Source organism: Apaloderma vittatum, unplaced genomic scaffold (assembly GCF_000703405.1).
Source record: "Apaloderma vittatum isolate BGI_N311 unplaced genomic scaffold, ASM70340v1 scaffold11446, whole genome shotgun sequence".
NCBI classification, from domain to species: domain Eukaryota; kingdom Metazoa; phylum Chordata; class Aves; order Trogoniformes; family Trogonidae; genus Apaloderma; species Apaloderma vittatum.
Window position 1 is genome coordinate 9,456 of NW_009721275.1, and position 16,083 is coordinate 25,538.

Sequence of the window (16,083 nt, forward strand, 5' to 3'; positions counted from 1 at the left end):
AATTTTCAACAAGAAGTGTGGCTAATCTTCTCCTATTTTAACTTAAGTATAACTATCTCCCCGTCTCAGACCGAAGTTTTATATGTTACTCTGTTTTCACACTAAAGTTTGCATTTACTATTCCTTCTGCTACTGGGAAGCAAAATCTGAAAATATTCACATTAAATTATGTTTTAAAGACTTCCACAACCTGTACTGTGTAACTATCTATCCTTCCTCGTTTTTCCACAACATAAAGGAGGATGAACAAGTATCGGTACGTTCAACCCTGGCAAATTCATAAGAAGAGGTTCTAGCCATGGTAGTTAAGAGGTAACAAGTAAAGCTGCCCATGGTAAAAAATTTTGGCAGATTCAAAAGATATAAAAGGTGAAAAAAACCCACAATTTTAAAAAGTAATAATTTTTAAAGTAAAATGTTAAATATATTTTCCACATATCTTTACTACTTTTTTTCTAAAAAAAAAAATAAACTAATAAAATTATTACCTTATTTGAAATATACAGTGTCATGAAAATAGTTACTTTGGGCCTGCTTAATAAACACTTTCAAATATTCATTATTAATATTCTTAAAGAAGATTTCTGCCTTTTTAACAATTCAAAATAATTCCTAAAAACATTGTTTTTCATGAGTCAGGTAAACAGCACAAAGAGTAAGCACTGCTTTCAGATACTTAATAAGCCCAGACTTATTTTCCAAAATGTAAATATCTCAGAGGGGTTTTTTATTTATAAATTTATAATGCAACATGAAGCATTGTCTGTATTACACCCATTGATCTAACACATACACAAATAGTCAAAAAAGCAAAAAATAATCTAAAAAGCAAACATGTATTACACCTATACATAACATAAAAGACACAAGTAGTCATAGTCTTGATTCTGAAAATGCTTTCAGACACTTTTCCCCTGTTTCATATAAGGCAGTCAATGGAGGAATCAGCATACATAATATAAAACTACGAACTTCTTTTGTGTAGTACTCAGAAGCAAAACTGCACAGAGCGTAAGAAATGAAAGTCAAACTATACCTAAACACTAGAGAAAGATTCAAATTCCAAAATTACTTCCACAGCAGTCAAATTTACTTGCTGCCTACAAGTTCTCATTGCAGCCTTCAGGTGAAAGAGGTTCTCTTCTCACAATTCAGAGAGAACACATTGCCTATCATGCTTCTCAATAAAGTATTTTTCAGTTTTCCGTAAGACCAATGTGGATGTCTTGAAGAACTACAAGTGCACTCAGAAAAATTTTAAAACATGTATTATTACTGTACATGCCAGCATATTTGGTTTCACACGGGAAGCACTTGTCAAGTCAGTTTAAATTTTTTAGGAGCTGACAAGATCTGTAATATCTGTATCCTAAGGTTCAGCACAACCTCCAATTTTCTGAAAAAAAAAATAACATACTAATACCATAAGATACATTTTACTGATGTATGAACAGCATTTCTCCAGTAAAAAACACATGTGTACCAACAAATAAATCTTTAACTGTGTTTCAACTTAATTTTAGCTCTGCATTTCCCAAGAGAAGATGAAAAGGTAAGTGTTGAATGATTCTGTTCTTTCAGAAATATAAACAAGTGTTTGTATACTACAAAGGCTTTTGTCTAAGCTCTTCAGGGTTTAAGTAAATTTTTCTACTATTTGGAATTTTACAATATGCAGTGAATTTTCTTCAAATAGCACTTCTAAAATTCCTAAGAATCCAAAATCATTTTTAGATAAACATTGTTTTACTTGTATTTGTCCTTCCATCTTAGAACATTTTTGAATAACCTGTCTTTACATCCATTTTTAACAAAGATATTCTTATTCTTTAGAAGAATTAGTATGCCTAGTTCTATCAAAGCAACAATTTCAAATAAAAATAAATATAATTAATCAATTCAAAGCATAGACTTCCATTACTACAGTAGGTAGTGTTTACCTTTTCTGCCTAAATGCAAGAGATCCACTATACAAGAAAAGCAGGTAAACATAAAGCAATGACCTAAGAACCAGCAGCTGACCAATTCACCACTTGCTCATTTTAAAACCATGACCTCGCATAGGTTTTTGTCTTTTGCATGGGTATAAAAGTAATCAACAATGTTTTATGGAATTACTAGCTACAATAACTGGAAACTGCGAGAACCAAGCTAAGCGTAATGTATCTTTTATATATATTTCTAATGATTTTATGTTATCTTCACAGGTAATTTGAAAAAAAATAAGATTTTATTATCAAGAGGACAACATTTGTCTCATATACTTTAAGATACCTGTATACTACAATCTGTATGTATAACATTAAACCCAGTTGTCTCTCTATTAAGGCAGGTCAATCAAAAATCTAAGACTGTGAAGAAAGGGTAGCAGAAGCTCCACATTTAGTAAGTACATTTATCTCCCAATGGGCCTAGTGAGTTAACAATAGAAACTATGGCTCAGATTCAAAAAAGCAATTAAAAGTGTGTTTAATACAAACTAACAAGTATGTTTAATACAAATACAACTGAACCAAGGAAATTGATTTCAAAGATATCTTAGAGAAGTTTTCTCAGTCTTGGGGTTCCCGACTTACTAAACTTTTTATATTGAATCATTAGTCTTTTTTTCTGTTGAACTCAAACAAGCCTTATGTACTTACAGGTCTCCTCCTTTAAAATAAAATAATGCATTTATGCAATTACATCACAAATCTCATGTATTTCATAGCATTCTCAGTGCTATCACACATACACAAAAAAAACCTACTATCTTAGCCTTTCAGTAAAGCTTATCATTGTAAAGCAATAGTACCGCATCCATTTGCTTTAGTCAAATGAAATAAACAGATAAATTAAATCATCTTTCATAAAAAATTTAAACTTGCCATGACTTTGGCTCCCCAAAATGGAGATAATTTATACTGTAGAGATCCATGTCTTCAGTGTGCCATGCAAATGTTGTTTTCCACATGCCAAAATATAGATACGGTGTATTTACACCTTCAATTGAAATTCCACAGTCTTCTCCTACAACATCCAATATTGTATTAAGATGGGCAATGTTCCATTCCTCTATACCCTGAAAAAGATACGTAATAAATGCATTAAAAAATTTCTAAAATAATGCGATTTTATATAATAGTCTCAGTCAAAAGCTACACACCTGATCTAGCCCTTCAGAAGACTGTATATTAATACAAATTTGTATGTACTTTAGAAGACAGTTGAAGTCACATGAAGAAAAACTCTCTTGGCTTTAGTACGAGCTAGATCCGGTTCTAAATCTGAGATGTTCAGAGCAAAGAACATAAGGAAGTTCATACTTGCTTAACACTTAAGCATTATATCAAATCTAACACAGATTGAAACAGTATACAAAAGATAAATAATAGCTGCAGGCCAAATCTTTGATGAGTTCATAGAGGAAAGCTACTAAATTTCACTGGGCCTATGTATGTTTCATGATTACTTACAAAATAATACTACACAGTATGAAAAATTATATTAAAAACTTAACCTACATGCATAAATTTACCATCTCTTTAAAAAGTATAAAAATTAAAACCATTACATGCCTCTACAGGTAGTTCTAACAGTAACAATGTACCGCAGAAGAATATGTCACAGAAGAAATCTATTGATTTCATGGGATTTCAGCTGTTGCCTTACATTATTACCTATAAAATTTGTATATTAAAAGCCATTCAGAAAGACGTGTGCAGTTTTTGTTTTATTTCAGATACATCCACAAAGTGCAACCACAATTTCAGATAACATAGCATGTAAGAGCCAGTATAACCAAGATCAGAGATACAAAACTGATGAGAAAGAGATAAGATTTCATTTTAACAGCAATTACTATCAACTCCAGGGAAGACATTAGCTGGTGCTCAATCAGTCAGAAAAATAAGAAATTTTAATCAAACCTATTACAAACTCAATTCAGGCAAGTTTCTTTATTGGGAAGACATACCCTAAACATGCTCTTAACCATGACCTGCTGCATACCCTCCACCACACAACTCTGTGTAGTTCCAGTGAATTTACTCAAATTTGGGGAAAGAATTGATGGAAAACTAAAGTCCTGATGCAGCTGATTGACTAACAGGCATGGTGACACTCAGTAGCTGGGCAGGCAGTGAAGTAAGAATGCAAGTTAAAGCAAGAAGTAATCAATATTTAATATATTGAGCTTTAATTTCCCTGCTTTTTAAGGTTTTATGTCAAGTATGCTACACATGCAACAAGAATTACCTAGATCAATGGGCGGAAGCCAACTGTATGAGATTCAATAATACCAAGTGCCAGATCCTGCCCTCAGCTCACAACTACCCCAGGCAACACAGCAGGCTCGGTGAAGAGTGTCTGGAAAGCTGCCTTATGGAAAAGGCCCCAGGGGTGCTGGTGAGCAGCCGGCTGGACAAGAGCCATCAGTGTGCCCAGGCGGCCAAGGAGGCCAACGGCATCCTGCCTGCATCAAGCATTAGCGTGGCAAGTAGGGCTACAGCAGGGATCATCCCCTTGCACTCGGCACTTCTGAGGCTGCACCTCGAACTCTGTGTTCAGTTCTGGGCCACTTGCTGCAGGAAAGACCCTGAGGTGCTAGAGCGTGTCCAGGGAAGGGCAGTGAAGTTGGTGAAGGGTCTAGAGCACGTGAGGAGTGGCTGAGGGCACTGGGGTTGTTGAGCCTGGCAAAAAGGAGGCTGAGGAGTGACCTTATCACTTCCTAGAGCTACTTGACAGGACACTATAGGGAGGTGGAGGTCAGTTTCTTCTCCCAGGTAACAAGTGATAGGACAAGAGGAAATGGCCTCAGGTTACACCAGACAAAACTTACACTGAACACTAGGAAAAATTACTTTACCAAAAAGGGTTGTAGAGCACTGGAACAGGCTGCCTAGGGCAGTGCTTGAGACACCATCCCTGGAAGCACTTAAAGACACGTAGCTGTGGTGCTTGGAGAAATGGTCTAGCAGTGGACCTGGCATCACTAGGTTAACAGTTGGACTCAACGGTATTAAAGGTCTTTTCCAACCTAACAATTCTATGTTTCCACATAAGATAGCAACTTGTGTATAAAGTTCAATCTTCTCATTGAACAAGCACTTTTGACTGCCTGCTATGACTATTTCACTTAGCAGCTTGTTCAATATCTTCATCAAAGACCTAGATGAGGAGATAAGTGCACCCTCAGCAAGTTTGCTGATGATACGAAACTGGGAGGGGTGGCTGACACTCAGGAAAGCTGTGCTGCCATCCAACGGGATCTGGACAGGCTGGAGAGCCAGTATACATGAACTTCATGAAGTTCAATAAGGACAAATGCAGAGTCCTGCATCTGGGGAGAAATAACATCAGGCACCAGTACAGATTATAGGGCATCCTGCTGGAAAGCAGCCCCGTGGAGAAAGACCTTGGAGTCCTAGCGGACAGTGAGTTGTCCATGGGATAGCAATGTGCCCTTGTGGCCAAGAGGGCCAAAGGGATCCTGGGGTGCATTGAGAAAAGTGTGTCCAGCATGTCTAGGAAGGTTCTCCTCCCCCTCTACTCTGCCTTGGTGAGACCACATCTGCAATACTGTGTCCAGTTTCAGGCTCCCCAATTCAAGAGACACAGGAAGGGGATAGTCTCTTTACAGTGGTGGCCAGCAATAGAACAAGAAATAATGGGTTTCAGTTAGAACATAGGAAGTTCCACCTCAATATGAGGAGACAGTTCGTTACTATGAGGGTGACAGAGCACCAGAACAGGCTGCCCCAAGAGGTTGTGGAGTCTCCTCCTCTGCAAACTTTCAAAACCCACCTGGACGCATTTCTGCCTGGCGTGCCTGGCGTGCCCTAGGGGATCCTGCTCTGGCAGGGGGGTGGACTAGATGATCTTTCAAGATCCCTTCCAACCCCTAACATTCTGTGATTCTATGATTCTCCTGCAGCCTGTGGTGAAGATCATGGTGAAGAAGGCTGCTCCCCTGTAGCCCACAGAGATCCATGGTAGAGTAAATATCCACCTGCAGCTCATGGAGGATCCCATGTTGGAGCAGATGGATGCCTGGAGGTGGCTGTGACCCTTGGAAAGCCCACACTGAAGCCGTATCCTGGTAGTACCTGGAGACCCATGGTAAGGACACACACTCAAGCAGTTTGTGAAGAACTGTAGCCTGTGAGGACTCATGTTGCAGAAATTCATGAAGAACTATCCCTCATGTGAGGGACCCCACCCGGCAGCAGGGGAAGTGTGAGGAGTCCTTCCCGTGAAGAGGAAGGAGATACAAGAGAAAACATCCAATGAACTGATTGCAGCCCCCATTTCCTATACCTGCACCACTGGGGTGGGAGTAGGTAGAGGATTCAAGAGTAAAATCAGGCTGGGTAGAAGAGAGAGGTGGGAGGAAGGTGTCTTTAGATTCTGGTTCTGGTTTTATGTCTTGTTATCCTTCTCTGATTTGATTAGTAAGAAATTAAATTAATTTTTCCCCAAGTTGAGACAGTACTGCCCATGACAGTAATTGCTGAGTGATCTCAGTAATTGCTGAGTGATTGCTGAGTGCTGAGGAGGGGAAGTGACAGAGCAGCTTTGGTAGGCACCTGGCTTTCAGCCAGGGTCCACCATCAGTAAGTACAAGCTGTCACTGGGTAGCTTAATGAGGGGACAGAGACTCATAATTTTTTTAAAAAGCAGGAAGTTTCCCATGTTTTACCATATGACTATATGAGGCACTCAGTGCATGATGGAAAGGCTGGGGATGTTGTCTACCTCGAGAGAAGTGAAGCTTTTGACAGTTTCCCACTGCTCCTCTCCTCCTGGAGAAACTGGCTGATCACAGCTTGGAGGGGCATATTCTTCACTGAGGAAAAAAATGGCTGAATGGACAACTCAAAAAATGGTGATGAAAGGAGTCCAACCCTATTGGTGGCTGGGTGCAAGTGGTGTTCCCCAGGACTGAGGATTGGAGTCAGTTTAGTATTTTTATCAATGATCTCAGTGAGCAGAAGACACAAAGGCAGGCAGAAGTGTTGATCTACTTGAGTGTAGGGAGGCTCTACAAAGGGATCTGGACAGGCTGGATCAATGGGCCAAGGCCAACTGTATGAGGTTCAGTAAGGCCATGTGGCAGGTGGTCCTCCTTACATCCACACAAGGATAAGATCACAGAATCTGAGAAGTTGGAGGGGACCCCTTGAGATCATGTAGCCCAAGCCCTCTCCTGAAGGAAGGTCAGCTAAAACAAGTTGAACAGTGCTGTGTCTGGCTAGCCTTTGAGTATCTGCAAGGACACAGGCCTTGCAACCTTTCTGAGCTACATCTTCCCATGTTTGACCACCCTCCCAGTGAAAAAGCTTTTCCTGATGTTCCGATGGAATTCCCTGTGTTTCAGTTTGCGCCCACTGCCACTTGTCTTGTTGCTGGGCACCATTAAAAAAACAGACTGTCTCCCTCTTCTTCACTTCATCACATTACGTGTTTATACACGTAGAGAAGAGCCTTCTCTTCTGCAGGCTGAATCAGCTCAGCTCTCTCAGCCTTCCTTCCTCATCTTAGTGGCCCTTTTGCTGGACCCTCCTCCAGCAACTCCATGTCTCCCTTGTACTGGGGAGCCCAGAACTGGGCACAGCACTCCAGGTGTGTCACCTCAGCAGTGCTGAACAAAAGGGGAGGATCACCTCCTTCAGCTGCTGGCAGCATTCCTCCTAAAGTGGCCCAGGACATTAGGTTAGCCACCTTTGCTGCACTGGCACCTTGCTTGCTCACGTTTAACGTGGAGTTGCCCAAAACCCCCAAAAGGCGTTTTCTGAGAAGCTGCTGTCCAGCCTGCCAGCTCCCACCAGGTACCTCATATGCCTAGAGTTGCCCCTGCCAGATGCAGCAGTGTGCACTTGCCCTTGGTGAGCTCCATGAGGTTCCTGTCAGTGTTTTGTCAAAGCCCCTTTGAAAGGCAGCACAGCCTTGTGCCTTATCAACTGATACTTGCAGTTTTGTATTATCCACAAATATCACATTGAATTAAGTAGAAACAGTTGTTCTGTTTGGGCTTAGGTAAAAATGAGGTTCGTGTCAGATTGGTTTTCCACCCTGTTAAGGTCACTCGGCATTGTCCAGCTGGCTTACCAGTTGATTCTCCTAGTTTTGAATTGTCTGCAAACTTCGTCCCATCATCCAAAACATTAGTGAAGATGTTAAACAGGACTGGACTCAGTAAAGATTACTGGGGTACACTTATTGGAGTCCTTGTTACATTCAACATTTCTCAGATTCAGTTCCAGGTATGCTTTGACATTCCCAGTTGCATTTCTGCATACTTAAGTGTCTCTATATTCCTCCAAAGTTACATGTCTCTGCTTTTACCTACAGTGTGTTTGCTGTTAATACTTGATTTCTCTTAGAAGCTCCTTGCTCATCCACGCAGATCCTGGAATTTTTCCCTGATTTCCTTCCTGTTCATTAGGATTGACCATTCTTGAGCTTAGAGCAGATGAATTCCAACTAGCCTTCTTGGGCACTTCTTCCCTTCAGGGCCTTATCCCACATGGACTGTACCAAGCAGATCACTGAAAGGGCCATTCTGTTCTCCTGAAAGCCAGGGTTATGGTTCTGCTTTCTGTCTTGACACCTCCTCTTAAGATCCTGAATCTCACCATCTCATTGCCACTACACTTAAGGCTGCTTTTGACCTTCACATGTGCAACAAGTCCTTCCTTGTTTGTGAGTAAGAAGTCCATCAGACACTTTTGGTCAAGAAGCTGATGCTCTCCAGAAACTCTTGGATTGCTTCTGCCTGCTGTTCTCCTGCATCCTTAGGCTAGGCTACAACCTGGATGCCATCCCTAACTCATTTAATGGTCAAATCCAAAGCGTACATATAAGGTCAAGGGGCTACTTTAAAATTAAGTTAGTTGCTCTGTGAAGAGATACAGCAGAAAATTTGAGTACATCTATTGGTAGGGTTAATACTACATTAAAGATGTACCTACAATTTAGCAAAAATAACCCTTAGCCTATAAACTCCAGCAAATCAATCACTCTTGTATTGCCTGTCAAACACGCTTCTCACAACTTAGAGAAGATAGGCATTAAGGAATTTTCTTATCAGAAGAAATAAACAAAGAGAAGGAAGAGGAAAGTTAAAGTGGTATCTTCAAGGCAGGTGCTGTAGAGCGGTGAGAGAGGCAAGACAACATCTATACATGCTTCTTCCAAGCCTTGCTTTTCTCTACTCAGTAATAGATGTTACTGACAGCACGTAAGTCAGATGTCGTTTATAAAAACCACCACTATAAACATCTAATCAGACACTTTTCTTTGGAACTTCTTTGAAAATAGGAAGATTTTTTCTTGCCCTTAGTTGCTAGATCAGTCCACGTACGGATTTCATAAGTATTCCCCATTTGTCCATGCCAACACGACTTCAAATTAATTAATTAATTGGGGAAAAAAACAAAACCCGAAGACCAAACAAACGAACCAAGAAGAAAACAGAAAAACAACAGGAAGCAAAAAAAAATCATCTGAGCTCCTTGTATCTCAATACAACAAGGAAAAAACTTACTTTTGGCCTCAGTGACTCCTAACTGGGAGTGGAATCGAAGTGGAAAGTCTAAAGGTAGTTCACCACAAAAGAGACTGGACAGAAAAAGTACATGAACCAAACTCTTGAATTTACTCACAGGTACAACTGCCAGATAGGTTAATAAAAAGGTAATAAAGTTATGATATCAGAAATTAAATAACTCTTTCTTCACATTCCTGAAAGAGTAACTTTTTGCAACTGTTTCACAGGCTAATTGGGTCAAGTTGGCATTACATTCAGCCAGTACATAAGGAAGACAGCTCTCTAGAAATAACGTACTAAAAAATAATTAATTACTTCTCAATTAAACTTCCTAAACAATCACAACTCTTCGGTGTTCAAAATTCACAAATCAGTTTAATAACTACAACTAATAAGACTGGTACTTTATTATTGACATTATAAATTCTTTCTGAAATAATAATTTTCACTTAACTCCAGATGAACTTATAGCAACAAAAAGACAGAACTTTGAACATATCCAATGATGTTTCTAAGTTTAACATAAATAATGATCCTTATAATCTCTTCTTAGTGCAATGCTTTTTTCTTGTGTCACCTACATGGTCATTCTCCTGCAAAGCATTGTAACTAAATCTAACAGCAAAAAAAATGCATACAGCCAGAAAAATATTTCAGGCAAATGTTCAACTATCTTAAATTTATTTTCTATGGAGCTCTATATAGTTTACATAACACTTGTTCCCATAGGTTATTCCTTACTCAAAGATGTTTTCAAAACTAAAAAAAACCCATAAATATATTATAAACACAAACCAGAGATTCTGGAATGATCCAAATATCACAAGGGTAAACTCTGAATCATTGCTGGTAGCAGTCAAGTTTAAAAGTATGCATTTATAATTTTGTTTCTGTTTGGAGGGAGGGGTTGTGGGGTTTTTTGGTGGTGATGGGGGTTTTTGGTGTTCCACGTAATACAGACTTTTTAATTTTGCCTCATCTTCCAAACCCTCAGAAATTATCAGTCTCCAAGAAAACCAAACAATACTACAAGATCTGTGATCTCTCTAGCACAGAGATCTCTCTGCCAGCAAGGTGCCAGATTCCACAATTATCGGTACTGCTTCTTAAAAAATCTAAATAGCGGAAAGTAAGGCTTCACCATGCTTCAGATACAGATGTCTCAATTTAAAATTGAACAACATGTGGAAAAGAAAACGTAGTTTGGAAGCTTTTAAACTAATGAATAAACACTAGCAGCACAGCAGCATTTCTTACTAATTCTGATGTCCCAAAAACATATATACATTGTACTGTCACTCACTTCCTGGTAATCCTCTACACGGAATTCTCCCAGATATTTACCTTTCTCTACTAAATTGAACATCTAACACATAATTTTATGAAAAGTAATAATTGAGCTTTGTTTCTAGAAAATAGGCTGTTAGGACAAATTAATCCCACTATCCTCCTTCTGGTGTATATTGTCAGCTACTTGTATTCATCTTGTTTCCCAAAATAATGACAATCCTGAAGCAAACCGAATGAAGACATAAAAACAACCTTTAATTTCAAACAGATCAAAGATCCTTTTTTAGCACGAAGACACAAAAAAATATTAGCTGTGCAAGTGCACCATCTGCTGGCCAAAAACTAACTTCTGCAAAAATATTCCAAAAGAAACTATTTTGATCAGTGGCATCCATTAACTTTCTCACTAACAATTTGGTTACCAGGGATTCTCCCCTTTTTTCTTCTAAACCCCACTGGGCTATACATCGTAACACATCTGTCACATTAACTGCTCAGTCCATTCACACACTTTGCTCAGGGTCTATTCCTTGCACTAGCATTTCTCTTCTGTTAATTGGTTATTTTTAAATAATACCTGTTTAATCATAGCCCCTAAGCTATTTTTTAATACCTGTTACTGTTTTCTTCCACACTCCTTTATTCCTCACTCCCTGCACCTTTCAGTGCTCTCTTTGTGTCTTTTCCTCACACCTACCACCTGAGTCAGAATTCCTCAATGCTGCTCCTCTCACTTTGCCCTTTGCTTTTTGACCTCCCTTCCTCAGCCTCCCAATCTAAGGAGAGCACAATTCCATGAGAATGAAATCTCTGAGCTTTCTTTGACCAGTCAGCACTGACTAGTCATTCTCTTTTCTTTGGAAATGTGGCCCACACAAAAGCAACCTTAAGATACTCAAGAACAAGGAAAATACAATCAAAACAAAGTGCACATTTTTTTAAAAGCTATGCCAGAAAGCATTATCTGCTAACATTAAAATAAAAAAAAAGACAAGAAAAATAAAAAGGGCAAGTGTTTCTTGATAAAACCACTTCTATCTGTTGCCCACTTTTGTCTCCACAAAGAAATAGCCATCTAGAACATCTCTTCACCAAAATATTGGACACACAATAGAATTTGGACTTTCTGCTTTCTCTAAACAACAGACCACTGGACATTTACAGCTATCTTTCAAAGATCACATACCCTACTACAAAAATTGAATTGCCTTAAGCCATCTTGACTGACTGTATTTATCTTTGGTCAGAGCTTTCAAGTAATTTGTCTTCTGTGAAGAAATATGAGACATTAGCAGAGCCTCAGACCATCTGCCACAGGAAATTCTATGTTGTTTTTTTTTCCTGAGTGATTAGAGAAGGCTGTTTCATAGAAAATGAAATACTCAAGAACTCCACACATGGTAGATTCTTTGGGAGAGAAGTTTGCCCTGTATTGTTTAAATCCTTAAATCTTTCTGGAAATGCTACTGTATCTTCTGTTGGTCTCATCACTTGAATAATCCCTCAAAATCTAGCTCCTACTGCTGCTTACATAGCCTAATTGATATCAACAGTTATTCTGCAGTTCTTTGGATAATGAGATCAGTGTTAAGAGTCTCTTTTTATATGCGGAAATCTTGGCAAGTAATCAGCAAAATTAATTTCCTTAGGAAGTTTCCATTTGGTCTATTTTAATTCAGAGGTACACAGTAATTGTAAACATATTCCCAGGAAACTGCAGGCATTCCAAGCATGTGTGAAGTACAGCTACCAATCTTTCTCAGTGAAAGAGAAAGAAATAAAGTATTTCATCTTTTAATTTTTAAGTTATTTAAAAATATCACTATATTTCCATAGAGGTACACAGATAGCATATACTGATACGTTAATAGACACATAAATAAATAGGAAGTTATCTCAAAGTTCTGGAGAGTTCAAAGTGAAGAAAGGAAAAGTCTTATGATCAGGAAGAGCAGCAACATCCTACTGTCTAAGGACAGAACTGTCTGATTCTTGCAGATGTAGAGTTAATTTCAGCCTTGCTTGGAGTCTTTAAAGCGAGTAACACAAGATTTCATAAAATAGACAGATTCTCAGTCACAAAGCAAGAATGTATCCTCTAAGTATAGTACTCTTTAAAAGAGGGCTGGAAGATATAAACTTCATAAAAAAGCTATGCATACTTCATCATAAATGCTTCCATTGATATCTGCTCCATAAATTGGTGCCACAAAAGTCAAGTTCTTCCAGTATTTACGCTCCAGATCTTCAGAATCTATGTATCTTGGAGTGCAGTATCTGCAGAGGAAGAGGTAGGCAAAGGTTCAGCACAGTCCTTCGAGATTTGCCTTCATAATGGACTATGCTTCTGAATTCAAACTGAATTCTAAGAGGTTACTTTATTTCAAATTCACAAAATAGAGGAATTATTACTTGTCCTGAATTCTTAGTTTCATGATTCACCACGGCATGTAACCACCTACCTGACAGCTACAGTAACAAGTTATACACCTACCCAAACAACATTTTCTTCAGTCGCCAGCAGCTAAACAGGACACTGTAGACTATCCTCAGGCTGGGGCCCTCCCTTTTGTTTCTCTTCCATAAAAAAATACACACATGCAAAAGTCACTTAATTGACAACTATTTGTTATTTTCCTGCTTCACTACCAGCTCTGCAAAGACACAGAGGTAGGTCCTGCAGAAAGTTGTCTCAGAACAACTCAAATATACTAATTCTGGCCCGTGGCATCCCCGCGTGGCAAAACTAGTACTTTCTTCTCTTCTCCATCCCCAGAAAAAGCTTTTGAGAAAATGTGTAATGCTTCAAATAGTTCACACCAAAAATACCACCATACAGTGAAAATAAATATTTGAGGAGTTTTGCATTTTCACTCTTTTAGTGCAGCACAGGCCACCACACTTTATATGCATACACATACCTATGTATGTACTTTTGGAAGGTTACCCAAACCTGATGTAAAATCCTGTGGGAATATAATCCATGTACACTACCACAGAAAGCATCCATCAATAGCTTTTGCATCAGGATCCTTTGTCAGGTCTCTGATCTCTGATACTTAGGTGTTCAGGAAAGAAAACTTGCTCCCTCATTACTGCAACTCTGAAAAGTCAAGCTGGACATTAGCACTGCCAACTTACTACATCTGAACTATGGGGAAAAAAATCCAAATACACTAGAATTAAATAGAAATGTACATTTACATCATGCAATAATACAGAAGAGAGAAAAGCAAGCTAGCAAAACATATCTTAACCAAAGCATTGTCAGCAATGGAGTTGTTTCAATTTTTTCTCATTATACAGCTCCAGAAATCAGACTGTATTTCTGCTTTGTACTGAGTAATACAGATACATAAACACAGTTATCACAACACAAGTATCCTGATTACAGGATGCAGGTATGCCCATACCTCCCAGAGGTCAAAGTGGAGAAGCACCTTGGTTCAAGGTGCAACGCATCAGACTGCACATACACAGTCCTTATAAAGGCAACTATGTTTTAATTCAGATGTTCATGGCCCTTCTCTCTTTCCAAGAAAAGAGTCTTAAATAAAGAAGTCTTCTTCACTAAGGAGCAAAATTATTTTGCAGGGAGGTGGTGGAGTCACCATCCCTGGATGTGGGACAATAGGGACTCTCAGCTACTTAATAGTTTAGGAAATATAGACTGTATTAAGAGTGTCATAAGAAGTTAACAGATACATTTTCTCAAAAGACCTGCAGCTACTATTAGATAAGAAGCCCTTCCAACTGCTCTTAACTTTACCTATGAAATGAAGTTGCAGACCAATTCCAGTAAAAAGCATGAAAACCAGAAACACGTCCAAAACATCATCCATGTTTAATAAATTAGTGTTTATCATTTTATCATGGGCTAATCAAATGTAAACTTTCAACATATATGAACAGCTATAATAAAAAAATTACATCAGATACCATATATTATTATTTTATTCTCTCAGTTCAGTTACTGAACAAGTAATTTAAAAACTACAAAATAGGTTTCCACTCTCACTTACCAGAGGAAGAAAATTGTAAGTAATAACCTTAATTCCTCACAATTAATGTATGGGCAGAAACATATCAACCCTTTTTAACTGAAAAAAGGAGATCCAGTTCTGCACTTTTGCAAAAGCACAGATATTAAGGAACATTTGGTGAGCAGCCTCTTTAAAAGCTCTTCATGTCCTAGTTTTTCCTGATCTTGATAAGTTTTTCTTTCTACCTATTAATTTCTTAAATTAACTTATGACAGAAACTTTCCTTTAAACTAGGCTAGCGTTACCTTCCTTCATTATATTAAATTAGGCATTTTCTCTAGGATCTTTTGACTCACCTTCCAGAAACTATTTCAAGTCAGTTTTGAGGAAATACTGAAGTAGAATTTATTCTTTTTATGTAGCTAAAACGATGTGTAAGAATTTCTTCTATCACTTCTGTCTGCTTACTGGATAAGGGAAAGGTGTGGATGTTGTCTGCCTTGACTTTAGCAAGGCGTTTGGCACAGTCTCCCACAGCGTTCTCCTGGAAAAGCTGGCTGCCCATGGCCTGGATAGGCTTATACTTGCCTGGATTAGGAACTAGTTGGATGGCCGGGTCCAAAGAGTTGTGGTCAATGGAGTTATATCCAGCTGGCGGCCGGTCATGAGTGGTGTCCCCCAGGGGTCAGTGCTGGGACCACTCCTGTTTAACATCGTTATCAATGACCTGCATGAGGGGATGGAGTGCACCCTCCATAAGTTTGCAGATGACACAAAAATGGGAGGAAGTGTTGATCTGCTGGAAGGGGAGAGGCTCTTCAGAGTCACTTGGACAGGCTCAATCACTGGGCCAAGGCCAATTGCATGAAATTCAATAAGGCCAAATGCCAGGTCCTGCACCTTGGCCACGACTCCCAGCAGCACTACAGGCTTGGGGAGGAGCAGCTGGGGAGCTGCCAGGCAGAGAGGGAGCTGGGTGTGTTAACAGATGGCCAGCGGAACATGAGCCAGCCGTGTGCCCAGGTGGCCAAGAAGGCCAATGGCATCCTGGTCTGTATCAGGAGGATACCAGTAGGACCAGGGCAGTGATTGTGCCCCTGTACTGGGCACTGGTGAGGCCGCACCTCGAGCACTGGGTGCAGTTCTGGGCTCCACAGTACAGGAAGGGCATCGAGGTGCTGGAGAAGGTACAGAGAAGGGCAACCAGAATGATTAGGGGACTAGAGGGTAAGTCTTATGAAGAGAGGCTGAGGGAGCTGGGGCTGTTCAGCCTGGAGAAGA

General features: G+C 39.3%; 1 protein-coding gene across 1 annotated transcript in view; it reads right to left on the minus strand.

The window, feature by feature from the left end:
* LOC104275388 (lysine-specific demethylase 4C-like) overlaps positions 1-16,083 on the minus strand; it is a gene marked incomplete at its 3' end in the record, with an annotated part of 35,258 nt that overhangs the window by 7,707 nt on the left and 11,468 nt on the right. The window contains exons 3-4 of the mRNA XM_009871323.1: positions 12,982-13,096; positions 2,868-3,061 (exon numbers count right to left, since the gene is read on the minus strand). Of these exons, the coding sequence (XP_009869625.1) occupies positions 2,868-3,061; positions 12,982-13,096 (309 nt within the window). The remainder of the gene's footprint in view (positions 1-2,867; positions 3,062-12,981; positions 13,097-16,083) is intronic.